The 15,458-nt window shown below is 38.3% G+C and overlaps 3 protein-coding genes across 3 annotated transcripts; 2 read left to right on the top strand and 1 right to left on the bottom strand.

Annotated features, from left to right (window-relative positions):
- Positions 1-253: 253 nt before the first annotated feature.
- Positions 254-5,347, bottom strand: LOC140779354 (uncharacterized). The gene is made up of 6 exons (XM_073124379.1): positions 5,174-5,347; positions 5,011-5,061; positions 4,815-4,866; positions 4,669-4,727; positions 1,614-1,659; positions 254-815 (listed from the first exon to the last, which is right to left on the bottom strand). Exons 1-6 carry the CDS (start codon positions 5,297-5,299, stop codon positions 676-678), a joined length of 474 nt encoding a protein of 157 aa, XP_072980480.1. The 5' UTR covers positions 5,300-5,347; the 3' UTR covers positions 254-675.
- Positions 5,348-6,083: 736 nt separating this feature from the next.
- LOC140778805 (uncharacterized) lies at positions 6,084-7,342 on the top strand. The gene has a single exon (XM_073123674.1). The coding sequence runs from the start codon at positions 6,115-6,117 to the stop codon at positions 6,985-6,987; it is 873 nt and encodes a 290-aa protein (XP_072979775.1). The 5' UTR covers positions 6,084-6,114; the 3' UTR covers positions 6,988-7,342.
- A 1,177-nt stretch (positions 7,343-8,519) lies between these two features.
- On the top strand, positions 8,520-9,854 carry LOC140778455 (uncharacterized). The gene has a single exon (XM_073123172.1). It carries the CDS (start codon positions 8,622-8,624, stop codon positions 9,552-9,554), a length of 933 nt encoding a protein of 310 aa, XP_072979273.1. The 5' UTR covers positions 8,520-8,621; the 3' UTR covers positions 9,555-9,854.
- The last annotated feature ends 5,604 nt before the right edge of the window (positions 9,855-15,458 follow it).

A 15,458-nucleotide genomic window follows, 5' to 3' on the forward strand; every position in this document is an offset into this window, starting at 1 on the left:
ATCCTTTCATTAGACCAAGCACTTGATAATCTTGATTAGGGACTAGGAACTGGATTCCGCAGTTACTCTGGAACAACTTCCCTCGGTAGCTCGTTTTAGTGCAAAATGATTGCTCTAGCTTCTGAAATGAGAACCATCTTTAGCTTGAATAGGAGATGCACCAGCAATTGAAGATTTCCATAAAATAATTTGACAACAAAGCCCATCCAGATTTCAGGTCATTTGATCCTAAGACTACATATTCACTACATAGTAAGTCAAGCAAGAAAAAGATTAATTATAACTAATTGATTTCAATGACTACTCTACAAGTACATGTACATGATAACCACCTTGGGTATCTGGTTCTATGGTCCCGGTTAATGATGTTTCGACTGAATAGACACCTTTAACATAAGTATCGAGTCTCACATTTTCATAAACTATGGTATCTGGCGCACTGATTTGATCATGCACCATTAATAAAATTATGACTTGATCTTCAGTGGATGACATATAACATATCCCCAATGATGATACTTGACAAATGATGGGGATTATGCAGACCTTATACTAACAGAACAAAAGTCAGAAGACAGAATCTTTTACAACTCATGCATTCCTGTGATGGCACTTTCGCTTTGGCAGAAGAAAGATGGAAGAATGGCCTGTTTATCTAAAAATTCTGGTAAGATCTCATCTGGATTTGTCATGCAGACTATCAGAGTGGGTCTCTTCAACACATCGGGTGATCTGTGATATCACATAGGTAGAGGCACTTGATGCAGCATAATAGGATGTCACTGTGAGCTGAGAAAATTTTGGAACTGCATAGGCTGGAAGAAACAAAAATAACCAATCAAAAGTCAGAAAATGATTGTGTACATAAAGCCGCATACAAAAATTGGTTACCGCATCTTATTATTGCGGTAGGTAGCAGTCTCAATGATCAACAGCACAAAATATTGAGGCCTGTGGTTTGGGTAGATCCTATTGCCAATATCTGGTATCTCTTGGCCATGGATGTTCCTTCATTCCATGCACATTTGCTGACAAATATCCAGGAGATACTGTTCTATATTCATTTCTTCATCTCTAAGCTATTCTAGACCTTTAAACTAGGTGTGATATCTAGTAACAGTATCATGCTAGACAAATAGACAGCATGCAACAAATTCTTGATCTCCAATAGCCCATCCAACTACAAAATGGTTATAACAAGAGGAACCCAGAAGATATTGATCTGTTAATTACTTCATTTTGGTAACATCTGTACTTATATATTACCAGGTAGCTGAACACTTACTAAGTTGAGCGATACCACATAAACAAGCAATGAAATGTCACTTGTTTAAACTGAAAAGGAGTGAACCTTCTTTTCATTAAAAGAAAAACCTGCTGATTGTGTGCCTAGTGCAAGCTGCTAGTCACCCTCCCAGTCCATTACTCTTATATAGTTATATGAAAGATAAAAGTCAAGAATCGTGATTCGTATAGTCAGTATCCGTAAGTACTATGTTTTTTCTTTTCTTTTTTCAGAGAGAAGGAATAACAAGCCTAACAATTCATGTATGTCAAACTCTATTTTACAGCTGAAGAGGTTAGAGATCATTTAAGTGTAGGCAAAACCTTACCTCCAAATGCAGCACTAGCAGCAGAAAACGCAATTAAGGGAGGAAGCTGTGCCAACAAAAGGAAAAAGTAAAAGATTACTTGATCATAATAATACAAAGTGGTCGCAAAAGACTGATGTACATTTGTAGAAACTAAAAAAAAAGGAACTCACAGAGATAAACTTACAGAACATCATGCTAGAGGAGAGGTATTAATATCTAAAATAAATAGACATTTTAAGCACAAGGTAAGTTAAGTTAGCAAGTCTTAATGTTTGCTTCGATGGATCATTTAGAAAATAGAATCCAGTTATTTCCTTTCTAAATTCTGCAAGATCTACTTTACCAATGAAATAATACTGTAAGAACCAACATGTGAAAAGGACAAACCATGCATACATGTACTCTTTAGTCATTTGGTCATGAAAATACCAACATGACACCACAGCAGCCTCTGCATTTTGTTAGACAGGTAGTTACGAAATGTAGCTATGTAATAGTGTCTTCAGGAAAAATGAAAAGGTAAACACCTTGTTTCAGAGAACCTGAGTCAAAATTTTAGACCTGAACATTCTCTCATAAAAAAATTTCTAAGATTGCATTCATTAGACATTTAGTTAGATATCTTAAACATGCTTACACAGGACCTAAACAGAAAACCAACCTAAGTAAAGAACATGTCTATATTTTCAAACTGCAGCCACCCAGTTGGTTGGCATCAACAGAGACTGCTCCTACATCCACCATTATTGACCATAACAAATTTAGATGCCCTTTGCAATGCAAATAATTCATGATGGGAAATTTAATCCTGAACAATATAATGCCATAATTATTATATAAAATGAATAAGGCCAAAAAAACTCTAGTGAGGTTTATGAACATTCTTTTTTCACTTGACTAGACTTCAAATGTCAAAAATGAAAACTGAGTGTTAATATCCTAAGAAGCAGGATATTAACATCATTTGTCATATTTATTTTGCCAAATATAAATATAAGCACATAAAGGATGACTATTGGAAACACATTTGTTGAATATATTGCTTTTAAAAGACCACAGTCAGATATTAGTCAATATTACAATTGGTATGTATACTGAAATGATGTATGTGCACATGAATTGTGGCATGTAGTTAAGACTAGAACAGCAAAGGTCATTTCTTCCAACGAATAGATGAGGCATGCAAGTTAGAAGCACATTTGTATGTTCCTAGGTCATGATTTGGTATACAGCATATGATTAAGGTGCAACAATTGCCTACAAAGGGCATCAGGAAAGACAGTAAGCAAAAAGAGAAAAAGGATGCAAGCGTATGGTTAAAACTAACTGATAATGGGACCAAGATAAAATGTCAGAAAATGAAAAACTCTAAGCAGGACAAATTTAAGCCAATCAATACTTAGGAGTTAGGATAAATAAGGACTGTAAAATTATGACAAAGTCAGATAATTGGCACTACAGTGGGTTCTGAAGAAAAGGTTTACCACAATAAACAGATGAGATGATGGAGATAACCATAGTACATTTTATCTTCTACAATAGATGTGACTCTAAAAAACTCTGAGTAAATAGGAAACCCAATACACTCGTTATAACTTATTCACTTTGCATGAATTACGTAAAATCAACACATAACCAAATAAATAAGTAGCAGGCTCAAGTATATACCAGATTGCGTAATGAACTTGTCGTCTTAAAATCAGAGTATTACAAAAAAAAGAGCTACTAGGTTTTGTGATTGATAAATCTGTGACCAAACAAAATTCATCATGATGTAATTTTTACTGTGTGAATTGTGGAACAATGTCTTATAGAGAATAGAAGAAAAACGGATCCGGTTACAACAAAGATTGAAGAAGGAAGCTACCTACCATTCAAAGTATATTTGAACAACTTTCACTAGGACGTGCCAAACTAAAATCGCACATGAGAGATCAGGGATTTGAATGTGTTTGAATACATTGACAAATCCAAGATGAATTTCAAATCTGAATGATTTATTTGTAAGGTCAACTTGCTCTCCTTTTAGGAGATATATAAAGAAAGAGTTGTCTAAGGGTTTGTAAGACTCCCAGAGATGGTCATATAGAGGAGTACTTGATTGTTGTGAAGTCGGAGGGCTTTTAAAAATTTATTAAACATCAAAACCTTATGAGCCATTAAAAAGAAAAGGAATGTTCAAAATCTACTTCATCACCGGAGTTGTACTATGAAGATCTTGGAGGTTCTGCATCTATCCATCTACATCAATGTCTCAAGGGAGTCCTGAGATGTGGAAGTTTAAACCCCCCTAGAATCTAGGGGAGTTTTAACTCCATGGTTTCTAACAGATTTGATATATTGTTGCATTGGAGTAGCTTATCGTGAGATCTACAGACTAAGTAGAGAGAGCACATCATCCAATCTTTTTTTTTGGCATTAGGTTGAGATCAGGGTTCAGTCAGTCAAGACAAATCAAAACAGCTCTTGGTCTACCTAAATCACTTCACAAAACGCGAGGGAACTTCTTGATTCAACAATTAGCTGTAGGTCTCAAGCAGTGGGATAAGTTATTCTTGTAACTACGATTATATTACATTAATTTTGATCCATGAAAAGAATTCATGGTTTTTACCCTTAGTTTAAGAGTTTTTCATATAAAAATTTTATGGTATTTGTCATGATCCCATTGATATATTTTTATCTAGTTTATTATTTAGAAAATAATAATTTACCCCTTTAGTTTGGCTCAATTGTACAACACTCTCGTGCACTTTTAACTTAAGCACTAAATTCTTCATGTGGTATAGACTAGAGTACAATCATTACTTTCTTCATCATATTTGACCAAACTAAATATCAAATTTGAAGATCCTCATAGAGGATCGAATAAGTTTTACAACCCATCTAGAATAATAACAATTGAATTTCATATAATAAATATATTGAATAGATGTAAGATTTTTTTGTCTGTGCTGTTCCCTGCTCCGCATAGCATGAAAAATCGAACATTAACTATAATAAACACATCATAACCTTTGCATGTCAATAAATCCTTAGCTACAAAGAGAATTCTTAAGCAACAAATCATTACCCCAATAAGTAACTGCAGCCATTTGGGTCCCTTCACATGCTTCTGAACAAACGGAATCCCTGTCGTATCACAAATTTTAAGTCTCTAAATGCTCAAGATTAGCCCTCCCACAAAAAACCTACAAATTGACAAACAAAAAAAAAAACCCGTATTGAATCCATGAACTGCACTTAGCATCGCGCCAGCCCCGGAACCAGCCTATGCAAATAATAAATCACACGATCCAATAAAATCTCAATCTAGAAAAAAAAAAAAAGAATTGCGAACAGCGGTATAGCACGAATCCAGTCATAAAGATGCAACCGAAAAAAAAATAAAAATTGGGAACGGTATTCTCCATACCACGGCAGTTGCATCGTGCAAGACAGAAGTGATCGCCCACTCGCTGCCTCCCTGCAAATTCCCAAAACAAGATTACAATAAAACAAATGAAATCAAAAACTTAGGGATTACTCGAAATCGCTCATAGAGCATGGCTTCAAAGTGCAAAAAGGAAGGGGAGTACTGATTTAGGGTTGATTAGCGAGAGGCAACGGGGGCAGCGAGGTGAGCCGAGGCCGGGATTAATGGTGGGATCGCGGTCGAGGTTGCCGGTGCGGAGCTTCTCCTCGTACACCTCCCTCGTCCCCATGGAAGTTCTTAGTCCACTCTGATGCTCTCAAATCCCTAATTATAAGTTCACGACTTGATCAAATTCGCAATTATGCATATATATTCTTACGCTCTTCTTAATCGCAATTCCCCGCCTCTTCTAAAGATGGGCCTAGTTAAATCTCTGAGAACCAAGCCCACCAACATTTGTGACCCAAGCAAATGTAACTATTGGGCTACGACTCATTACGTTTCGAACTTAGGCTTGGCCTAATTTGATGGTTTCGGTCAAACCTTCTCAAATCTTATGACTATTTTATGAGATTTCGATTACTTTTAATATACTTGACTAAATTTCAGTTAGTATAAGAGAATCCGATGTTAGACTTCGGGGTTTGGGCTACGACTTCATCTTCTTTAATTATGCATTATTCACCTAAGTCAGAGGCACACAAAAAAAACTTCTCCTTTTAGAACAAAGTAAATCCATTGTTCCTTTGGTTGTTTCTAATACTATGAGGAGACTATTCTTAGTTGATCAAAAGTTGATGCATAACATTTGTGCGCAACCTTTTGTATGAAATGGAAAAATACGAAGCATCCACTAACAATATCATGACAAGGCAAAAAGCAGTGCTTTCCACTGTAAAATCCAACACTGGGGTTCAAGCACTAACTCCTCTTTTCTTCTCTCTTATTTTATTCTGATTAGACTGCCATTTCCTATTTGCTCTTTTGCTACGTGCATTAAATTAGAATCCAACCTGACGACCTCATTGTGATCATCTTTGCTCTATTTAAGCAAGAGTGCAGTTAGTTAACAAACAAGAGCGAAAGAATTACTACTAGAAAAAAATGGGAACATTTCTTGGACACTTGGTCCCTGGTCTAGCCTTCACCTTCATTGGCCTATGGCACACCCTTAACACCATCAAAACTTACAAGCTCAAAGGCCCTTCCAACTTCACTTCCACAACTTGGTTCCCCTTCCCAACTCCAATCTCCTACCTCAAACACTTGGAGCTCTACCTCCTCTTCTCCTTCTCCATCCTCGCCATGGCTGTCCAAATCCTCGACTACCCTCTCCTCACCATGTCCTTCAAACCCGACAACTACGAGCACGCCACCATGTTCCTCCACCTCGCCATCTACGCTTGCGTGGCCATCGCCGTCGACCTCTCCCCTAGCCCTAATTCACTCGCCAGCCTTGTAGGAGCCCTCGCCGCCACCGTCTTTGCGCAGGAGCTCTTCATGCTGCACTTCCACTCTGCAGATCACGTCGGGCTCGAAGGACACTACCACTGGCTCCTCCAGTTCATCGTGGCCGCTACGTTCGTCGCAACCGTTGCGGCGACTGGCCTTCCGAAGAGCTTCATCGTCGCGGTTGTCAGGTCGGCGTCGGTGTTGCTCCAGGGCTGTTGGTTTATAGTCATGGGCTTTGCGCTGTGGTTTCCGAGGCTCATACCAAAGGGGTGTTATAGTGCAGAAGGTGGTGGTGTTCATAGTGCAGTTGCATGTGAGAATGAGGAAGCGAGCAGGAGGGCGATGGCTTTGTCTAACTTGCAGTTTAGTTGGATGGTTGCATTTGTTTCGACTTTGGTAGCTTATCTGTGTCTTAGATTGGATTGGTCGTGCATGGAGTATAGGCAGCTTGAGTCACCAAGTGGGGATGTGTCTCTGTTCCCAGGCGAGCGTGAAGGTCTCAAACAAGTCCATGCATCAGTTTAGAATTTTCTCAGTTTACAAGAATGTAATACTAGATCACCCATGCCAGGTTTGATTTTGAGAAATCCAACCAGAATTCGATAACAGAAACTCCGAATTCGAACCCTAACTCTATCTAATATTTTGATTAGAAGATAGAGGATCAATATATATTGCTTATATAGGGTTATAGGTTCGAGTCAACTCGAGTGCGACTCGACTAAGCTGGATCAGCATTGGGCCTTGTAAGCATTGGGCCTTGTGAGTATGGTTAGTAAGGTACCCCGTCTCCAAGTCCAAGATGGCAAATATTTATTAGCCCAAGCTTTATCTAAGCCTATAATTGAATTGGGGCCCATTTGCGCCACTGAAAATGTCACTGTTATGAAAGATTACTAGCTTATACATGTCTAATTTTTTTTAAAGCTTTTTTACATCCACGGAAAACTTTTAAAATATCATAATTAAATTATAAAATATAATAAATTACAAATAAAATTAATAAACAATGGAAACGATTAAAAGACCCTTCTTTCTTAAACTTTAGAATATAAAATATTTACGGAACTATTGCTGGCTAAAGAAACCTCGCTCACCGTGGATTAGGAGAAAACTAAAACCACGGTATCTTGATGGACAGCACACCGAAATCTTTGCGTAGTGGAAGACCATGCAAGTTGTTTGTTTAATGTGGTCTCTATTACAACTAGTCTATCCCAGGGTGTCCATCAAACTTGAAACTATTTCATCCAGGATTATCTATTTGTGCATTACCTGAGAGGATCCACACCGCAAATTCGCCAGATAAACAGGAATTTACTATCCACCTCCTCGCTTACGTATCTCCAGTTTAGCCTCTAGATTATGCAATGTGAACAAATTATTGTCTTTCTTGGATATGTATTACAATATATTCCTTAGCAGAGAATGTGGAAAATAGATTTGAATTGAACAGATTATTCCCTAGAGGATACCTTATAACATAGCAGCCATTCGGAATTAATGACTTTGCATGTGAACAAGATTAACGCAATGCTTCCACTTGACCAGATTGGTTATTGGTGATTGGTCCCCGGCCGTTCACTTGACGTAAGCTCTACCACACCGAGACTCCATGTAGTGGTCACTACTTCCTACGTCGCGTCTCTAGAAATGTTTACTCACAGCGACGTCCGACACCAAAAGGCTGCGTGTTTGATCGGAACACCCAACAGCCGCCGCCTCTGGCGTGCGCAAGAAGAAAAAACTAGTTATTTCCTAATATACCTCACATATCCATCGGTCAACCATTAGGCATTAGTCATAAACTTGGTCAACGAAAAATATATTGCAGAGGGTACGATGGTCATTCGTCATCTCATCTAGAAATTCATGGGCCCAAACGTCTTACGTCATCGATTACTATTCCCCCCCGGGGGGGCGGGGGGGTCAACAATCTTTAGTTAATCCAATTGAATCCTTTCCAAGTTTCAACCTTAATAGAACTCTCTCGAGTCCCTTTGTATACAAACGTCCTTTAAATACCCACCCACCCACAACCCTTCCCAAACCCCTCGAAATTCATTGCCATCCCCATCTCCCTTTCCCTTCTATAGTCCTATTTCTTTCTCTCTCATTACCTTCCATTTGAAAAACCCCATCAAACTTAATTATAACCTATGGGAACTCTGGTAGGCCATGTAGCCCCTGGCTTTGGCTTCCTTCTAATTGGCTTATGGCACCTCTTTAATCACGTCAAGCTCCACTCTCTTAAGCCCAAGTCCTACGTTGCGCCGCCATGGTTCCCCTCTCCTCTGCTGAGGCATCTCGAGCTTCTGCTAATAATCTTCGGGAGCCTTGCTTCCATCGCCATGGAGCTCGTCATCGGCCCCGCAGCCCACCAGCCTTTCGACACGGACGGCACCATCCCATCCGACCATCTCCACAACTTCGAGCACGCGTCCATCTCGCTAACTTTCCTCATCTACGCCTCCTTCTCCATCCTCCTCGATCGCGTCAAGGCCAAGAAGCGCGACGCCATGACCCAGCTCCTCGCTGCCGTCGCCTTCTCGCAGCAGCTCCTCATGTTCCACCTCCACTCCGCTGATCACATGGGTGTTGAAGGCCAATACCATTGGCTTCTACAGACCGTTATAGTCGTCTCTCTGGCTACGACGCTAATCGGTATTGCTCTACCCAAGAGCTTCACAGTAAGCTTCGTGCGGTCCGTCAGCATAGCTTTCCAAGGTGTCTGGTTCATCTTGATGGGGTACATGCTCTGGACTCCGAGTTTGATCCCCAAAAATTGCTTCTTGAACCGCGAGGACGGGCATGATGTGGTTCGTTGCCACAGTGCGGAGGCTCTAAGCCGAGCTAAGTCGCTGGTTAATCTACAGTTTAGTTGGTGCCTGGCAGCCATGGCTGTGTTCTCTATGTCGGTCTACCTGTACTTGAACAAGTTGTACCCTGAGGAGCCAGAGTATACTCCACTAGTGAAAACAGAGGAGGAGGAGGAGGAGGAGGAGGAGGACTTGGAGGCACAAAAGCTTGGGGAGTCACTGAGCTTTGTTCATATGAGGGAGGGGTTGAAGCCTATAAAGCTTGAGAGGTAATTAGAGGAATTAAGGGACACTTTGTAATTAATCGGTGAATTGTTTGGTGAATTCTTTTAGTTTGTGGTTTCTCCTAGTAAGCCCCTGTAAAGCTCTAGAAGAACCCTTAATTTCTATAGTTGAATTTCTAGTTAAGGTATGGTTTGGGTCTCTTTGTCAAAGTTGTCAGCGTTTCGTAAAAGGATTTGTTTGGTTGCCTTTTAAATATAAGTTGACCATTATGTGTTGGCAGGTTCGGTAGGTGGGGTCTGTTCCTTTATTCAATGTGATAAATAAGATTATAATTGCTAGCTTGTTTGATACCATGGTTATGTGGCAAACTCCAATTTGTCACTGTGAGAAAATTCTTCACATCTATATAAGAATACGGAATCCAACCTCTTACTTGGAGTTGGAGAGATCAATCCTCCTAATGTTCAGACTTCAAATGAAATCGCCCGATCTGGTACGCGAAGAATATAAAAGAGAATAATATATAGTTGGATAATCATCTTCTTCAAAGGCTCGAAGACAGTGACAGGGGTGATATGAGACTGAGCTCTGTTAATACATTTATAGGTGGCCATGAGATTCTTTCATTCGTATATTATATTTCAAGGTGGATATAAAAATTTGCGTTAGTTGCGTATCGATTTTCTAAACATAACACTACTTGGGCCAGTTCACTGAAATTTTGTAACTGGAGACCGTCGATCGTTGGTGACTAAATATTTCTAGCGTTTTTTTTTTAATTGATAGTTTCTTGTCATTTCTGAGCAATTCCAGTGGACCATTAGACCTCACATAAGGAAAACTTAAAATAATTTGCCATCACGTCTCTTATTCACCACAAATTGGTCTCGATAATCTTGTCTAGACGCCAAGTAATTTCTTCGTGACTCGTATTTAATAGGTTTCTGTCGCAACGGCTTATGATCACATCGATGACAGAGATTGGTTTGCTTACAGATTCTGGAGTCTTTGATCATTCTGAGCAAATATTAAGATTTGGATCACATTAAGTGTTGCATTAAAAGTTAGCCCACTTGGAAATGGTCTTCGTGATAATTACAATCTTATGTTAAAAGATTGGAAGAATAGAAAGAATGAAAACTTCACGGGGATAAAGCCGAAACTTTGACTAAGACTCTACTTCCATATATCTCACAGGAACCTTCGAAATAGGAGCCATCGATATACACCTTGTGACTAAAATAAGGGCTATAAATGAGTCTAAATGGTAGATTGCCCTCTAAAGAGATTGGAAGGCATCTTGAAAAGTTACTTCCGTGAAGAATATAGTCTAGAAGGACATGGATAAACTCTACTTCCTGTCATGAGCCCATAGATTTATCCTAAATCATGGGCATATAATATTTTAATAAAAAAATTATTATATTTAACTATCCTTATATAACTCAACCACTGGTGAATCCTATTGTGGTGGCGTGCCAGTGTAGTAAACTTGCCACGGTAGAATAGCTAGAATTTTCATTAGCATGACCCGCATGCATTTAGTGTAGGCATTAAGGTGAATTAAACATTACTAAAAATAATTTCACTGCCGCCCATTAAACTGTAACTCATTTTCATATGAACTTTCTAAACTTTTTTATGGTATATATACATCTTCTAAATTATTAGAAATTTTTGATTTAACCTAACACCGTGAGAGAAAAAGTCAAACAATATAGATACTCCTCTTTAATATATTAATATTGTTTTCTATAAAATAAAAATAAAAATATTATAAATTGAATAATATGTGAACCATATGATAACTCAGGAGGTATGTGTGTGCCATAATATGTATATATAAACTGAGTGATAATATAGAGAGCTTAAGTAGAATTATTCCTCCATTGTTATTGCAAAGAATAAGACATAATAAATATCTACTTAGAAAAGAGAGAGCAGAAAAAGTTCACGACACGACAGGTTGATTTGCCAACCACATCGAGCTGCGGTTGTAAGTGATACAAGATTGTCGTGTAACGTAATATAATGTTTTCCCCTACTTGATGCTTAATGGCTCAGCATTTTCTTGTCTTTACACCAAACTTATGTATATATATATATATATATATATCCACATTATGGGTGACAAATGACATTAAAGGATCCGCATAGGCCACATTGGGCCTCTTTAATTAACTTGGAGTGATGAGATGAAAAAATAGGAGCATAATAGTAGGTCCAAACCAATCTCAACATGAAAAAAAATAAAAATAAATACATAACCAATTAACTAACATTTTGAACTGGGAAAATTGAAACAAAGGAATTATCCTGGATTCATAAAGGAAAAGGTACTAGCCTCCATCAAATCAGTTCCAAAGGTAAGGGAAATTGTTTTCACAAATAAAGCCTTCTATGATTAGAATATATATATATATAGTAATGGTCTTCCGTATTAGAAGAGCATGTCGCCTAGTTAGATCACGAACTATAAGCTAGAAATCTTTCGTGACGCAACCAAAACAATTTAAAGTGCGCACGTACACTTCAATGTATTTGGCTAAATTTCCATTCTGCTATTGGGGTTTAGGAAGGTTTCTAAGTCCTAACTGTTAAAGTGGTTAGCTGTGGATGTATGAAGAGTGAAGACAAATGAAAAACAACCGAAGGTGAAGGGCTCAATTACGTTAATGTTGCTATCGTTCACCAACATTATAAATTGACAACTTAGTGAATAGTTTAAATTATTAGAAACGATAATTTTTATATTTAGCTTCAAATTTCAAATATTTTTAGATATTTAAACATAATAATTGAAATGAGTGAAGGTCTTAAAAAAAAGAGAGATATATCTAATATAATTCGAACTCAAAATCTCTCCTCTATTACCCTATAAACTCACCATTTATATTAAAAGATTAAGTTGTTAAATGATGATTCTTATATCCCAACATACACGACTAAGACTTTGGGCCTTTTCCAACGCGTTAAGTTATTTTCTTCCTGGTTTCATTGTTGATAAGCAACTGTGATGAGATGCTTTTGATTTGGACCACACTGCAGTTGTCCAAAAGCATTTCTTCTGATCTCTAAATCCTGTGGGCTGCCGTAGTAATTGGATTCGTTAGCGTGTCACTGCATTAGCTTTTCAGTGTCATCTCATAAGCTACAATGAACCATTATCGTAATAATTTCCCTGGTATTACTTTTCATGCATGATAGTACTGACAAGATAATGCTCCAGCGACACAGCGTTGATGGCATGAAGTTTATATTCGAAGTCTAATTCAGTTCTTTCTTGTAGCAAGTGCCTCATAACGTACTTGTGAGAGAGAAAGGTTGGCTTTATATTGTTTAATTTATTTGCCTTTACCGACTGTTATAGGAAGAAAACCACGTATGCTAATTCTTATTAACATTTAATTAAGTAATGTATAGGTATGACAAAGGATAGATACTTCATGTCCCCAGGCTTCATACTTATAGGCCCATGAATCCAAGTAGTCCAGACCAAAGGTCACTGCAATAAACCCAAAACAAAATCCAATTAATAAAACATCACAAAAGAAGCATTAAAATATAACACGTACGAAATTAACAAATCGATCGCTTATGCGAGAGAATCCTTAAGAGCAGGAAGGAGTAGGTCAGGGTGGGCGTCTGTGACCATAACTTGGAGGTGACGAAGAGCTCGCCGCAGGATTGGATGGGTTTGAGCCGGATGGCTTCGGAGAAATGGCGAGGCCGAGAGGTTGTTCGGTTCGATATAGAAAGAGCGGCGGTGTCGAAGTGCCGGTGGCCCGCGCAAAGTAATGGCGTCGAGGAAGACGGAGACGACGTCGGATGGGAACGTGCATGGCGGTCGCGGTTCCGAGGCCAAAGACGGGCATCTCGTGGCCCGAGTTGAGGGTTACTTTCTAGGATTAGGTGACGCCATTACTGTGCTTTGGGAGTTGGACTTCTGTTTTGTTCTACTTCTCACTTTCACTCGTGCCGAACACGAAGGGCAAATATGAGAAAAATGTATATATAGGAGATTTGTAAAAATATAGTTTGAACGAAAAAAAACGAATATAATAATATTTTATTTTATTTCTTAATGTCCTATTAATATTTAATAAAGAATTCACGTGGCAGAAGGGCAACTCAAAACGAAAAAAAGAGAAAGAAAATGTCTATTAACTCGAAAGGGAAAACAAAAATAAGAATTAATGACTTATAAAAATAAACACATATCATGTTCTTAGAGCAAATCACTCGTTATTCTTTATAACCTCATTACAGTTCTAATAAAGTAATTTAAATTATTTACCAAACTACTAGACTACTAATCTAGCAGTGTAAAAGAGCCGAGCCCGAGCGAGCCGACTCTGTCTTAGGCTTAGTTCGAAATTAATTTCGAGCTTTAGAATTGAGCTCAGGCTCGGCTTAGAAACTTAAGCCGAACTCGAACCGAGCCAAACCGAGCTCGGGCCTGAAATGAATCTATCATCAAGTCTTATTCAAGTCGAGTCGGATTAAGGCGGGACCAAACTAAATCGAGCCCAAACCGAGCCAAAGAAGAAGAAGGAGAAGGATGTGAGGCACCGCGATCGAAGAAGGAGGAGGAGACAGGGCACTGCGACATCTTGCCACTGTCGAATGAGGAGGAGGCGACACCACTGCTGCAGAAGAAGAAGAAGAAGAGGAGAAGGAAGAGGAGGCGCACCGCAACGGAGGACGAGCATCATCCTTTTATACCGAGCCTATTAAAACGGTTTTAGCAGCTCAAGCTCGGCTCAGCTCTGATCGAGCCAAACCCGAGCCACTCGTCGAACTTAACAGCCCTAACTACTATATTGATCAAGATGAACTACAGTTCTAAGAGAAGGGAAACTGACTGAATTGACTCTCTCTCTCTCTTGATCGGTGGCAATCATCTGATCCTTTCTATCATTGCAATAAGTTGGAAACCTTTTTAGTAATATTTTATTTTCTTTCAAGTCAATGTTTATCGAGTTTTGCTTGAAACCAACCAACTGCGATGCAGTCACGTAAAGTTGTTTTTTAAGTAAAGTCGCGTAGAGTAGTTTTTAAGTAAAGCACTTTCATTGAAAGTGATTTAAAAAGTCACTTTCTCTCGATTATCAATTTCTATTAGTTTAGGACAAATTTTTCTTTAAAATAATAGAATATTTTCATAAAAATACGAGTTTGCTTTAAAACGTATTACTACGTAAATCATTATTCAAAAAGTGATTTATTAAATCGCTTTTGGAGACAAAATTTTACCTTGATTACATGGCATACATGATAATAATCATAGTGCCTTTTCTAAATAACTTAATAAATAAAAATAAAAATATAATTTTTTAGTACAAATAGAAGACTAGTAAAACACTATCGCAAGGTTCATATACTTGACCATCTGATCTAAATCCGTCCGAATTTAATTAGACTAAGCCCGATAGGTAAAGTCTTAGTCCCACATCAAACATTTTCTGTACGAAAGTCAACTAAACATATTAATGGGCGGCTCATTATGATAAAATATATTTGATAATATGACTCAGCAAATTACTCCAAGCGTAATATCTCATTGATTAGTAGGCAACTAGGAGCTATCTATCATATTGTAACCCACCTAAACAAGACCAAGCCCAAGCAAATAGCAGGTGGGCTAAAGAAAATGTCTCAAGCTCCGTCAACCTGAAAAGCGGGGCTCAAACCTACCCCGGCCTGCCCATGTGAGAGTCCATGGCCGATTGTTCTTTTATTATTTCCATTTGGGAAAATCCACGGCCTAGTGCTCTTTTATTGTTTTTATTTGAGTATTTCACTTGTACGATGATTATATATGATATTGGGCTCTATAAACTAACCACTTAACTTGTTGCGACTGAAGTCAAACGAGTGGCTTTCTGAATCGTACGGTCCTAATTAAATCAACGTTCCAGAAATTACACCAGTATGATTTTATTTATTGTT

Source organism: Typha angustifolia, chromosome 15, assembly GCF_048772165.1.
Source record: "Typha angustifolia cultivar Huaian chromosome 15, ASM4877216v1, whole genome shotgun sequence".
Lineage (NCBI taxonomy): Eukaryota > Viridiplantae > Streptophyta > Magnoliopsida > Poales > Typhaceae > Typha > Typha angustifolia.

Excerpts from the sequence above, each read along its gene's own strand:
- LOC140778805 (XM_073123674.1), top strand. The coding sequence starts at position 6,115 with ATGGGAACATTTCTTGGACACTTGGTCCCTGGTCTAGCCTTCACCTTC.
- LOC140778455 (XM_073123172.1), top strand. The coding sequence starts at position 8,622 with ATGGGAACTCTGGTAGGCCATGTAGCCCCTGGCTTTGGCTTCCTTCTA.
- LOC140779354 (XM_073124379.1), bottom strand. The coding sequence starts at position 5,299 with ATGGGGACGAGGGAGGTGTACGAGGAGAAGCTCCGCACCGGCAACCTC. Across the intron at positions 4,728-4,814 it reads AGTTCATGGATTCAATACGG|GGATTCCGTTTGTTCAGAAG; the intron begins GTTTTTTTTTTT and ends GTGATACGACAG. Across the intron at positions 1,660-4,668 it reads GGCTGCAGTTACTTATTGGG|CTTCCTCCCTTAATTGCGTT; the intron begins GTAATGATTTGT and ends TTGTTGGCACAG.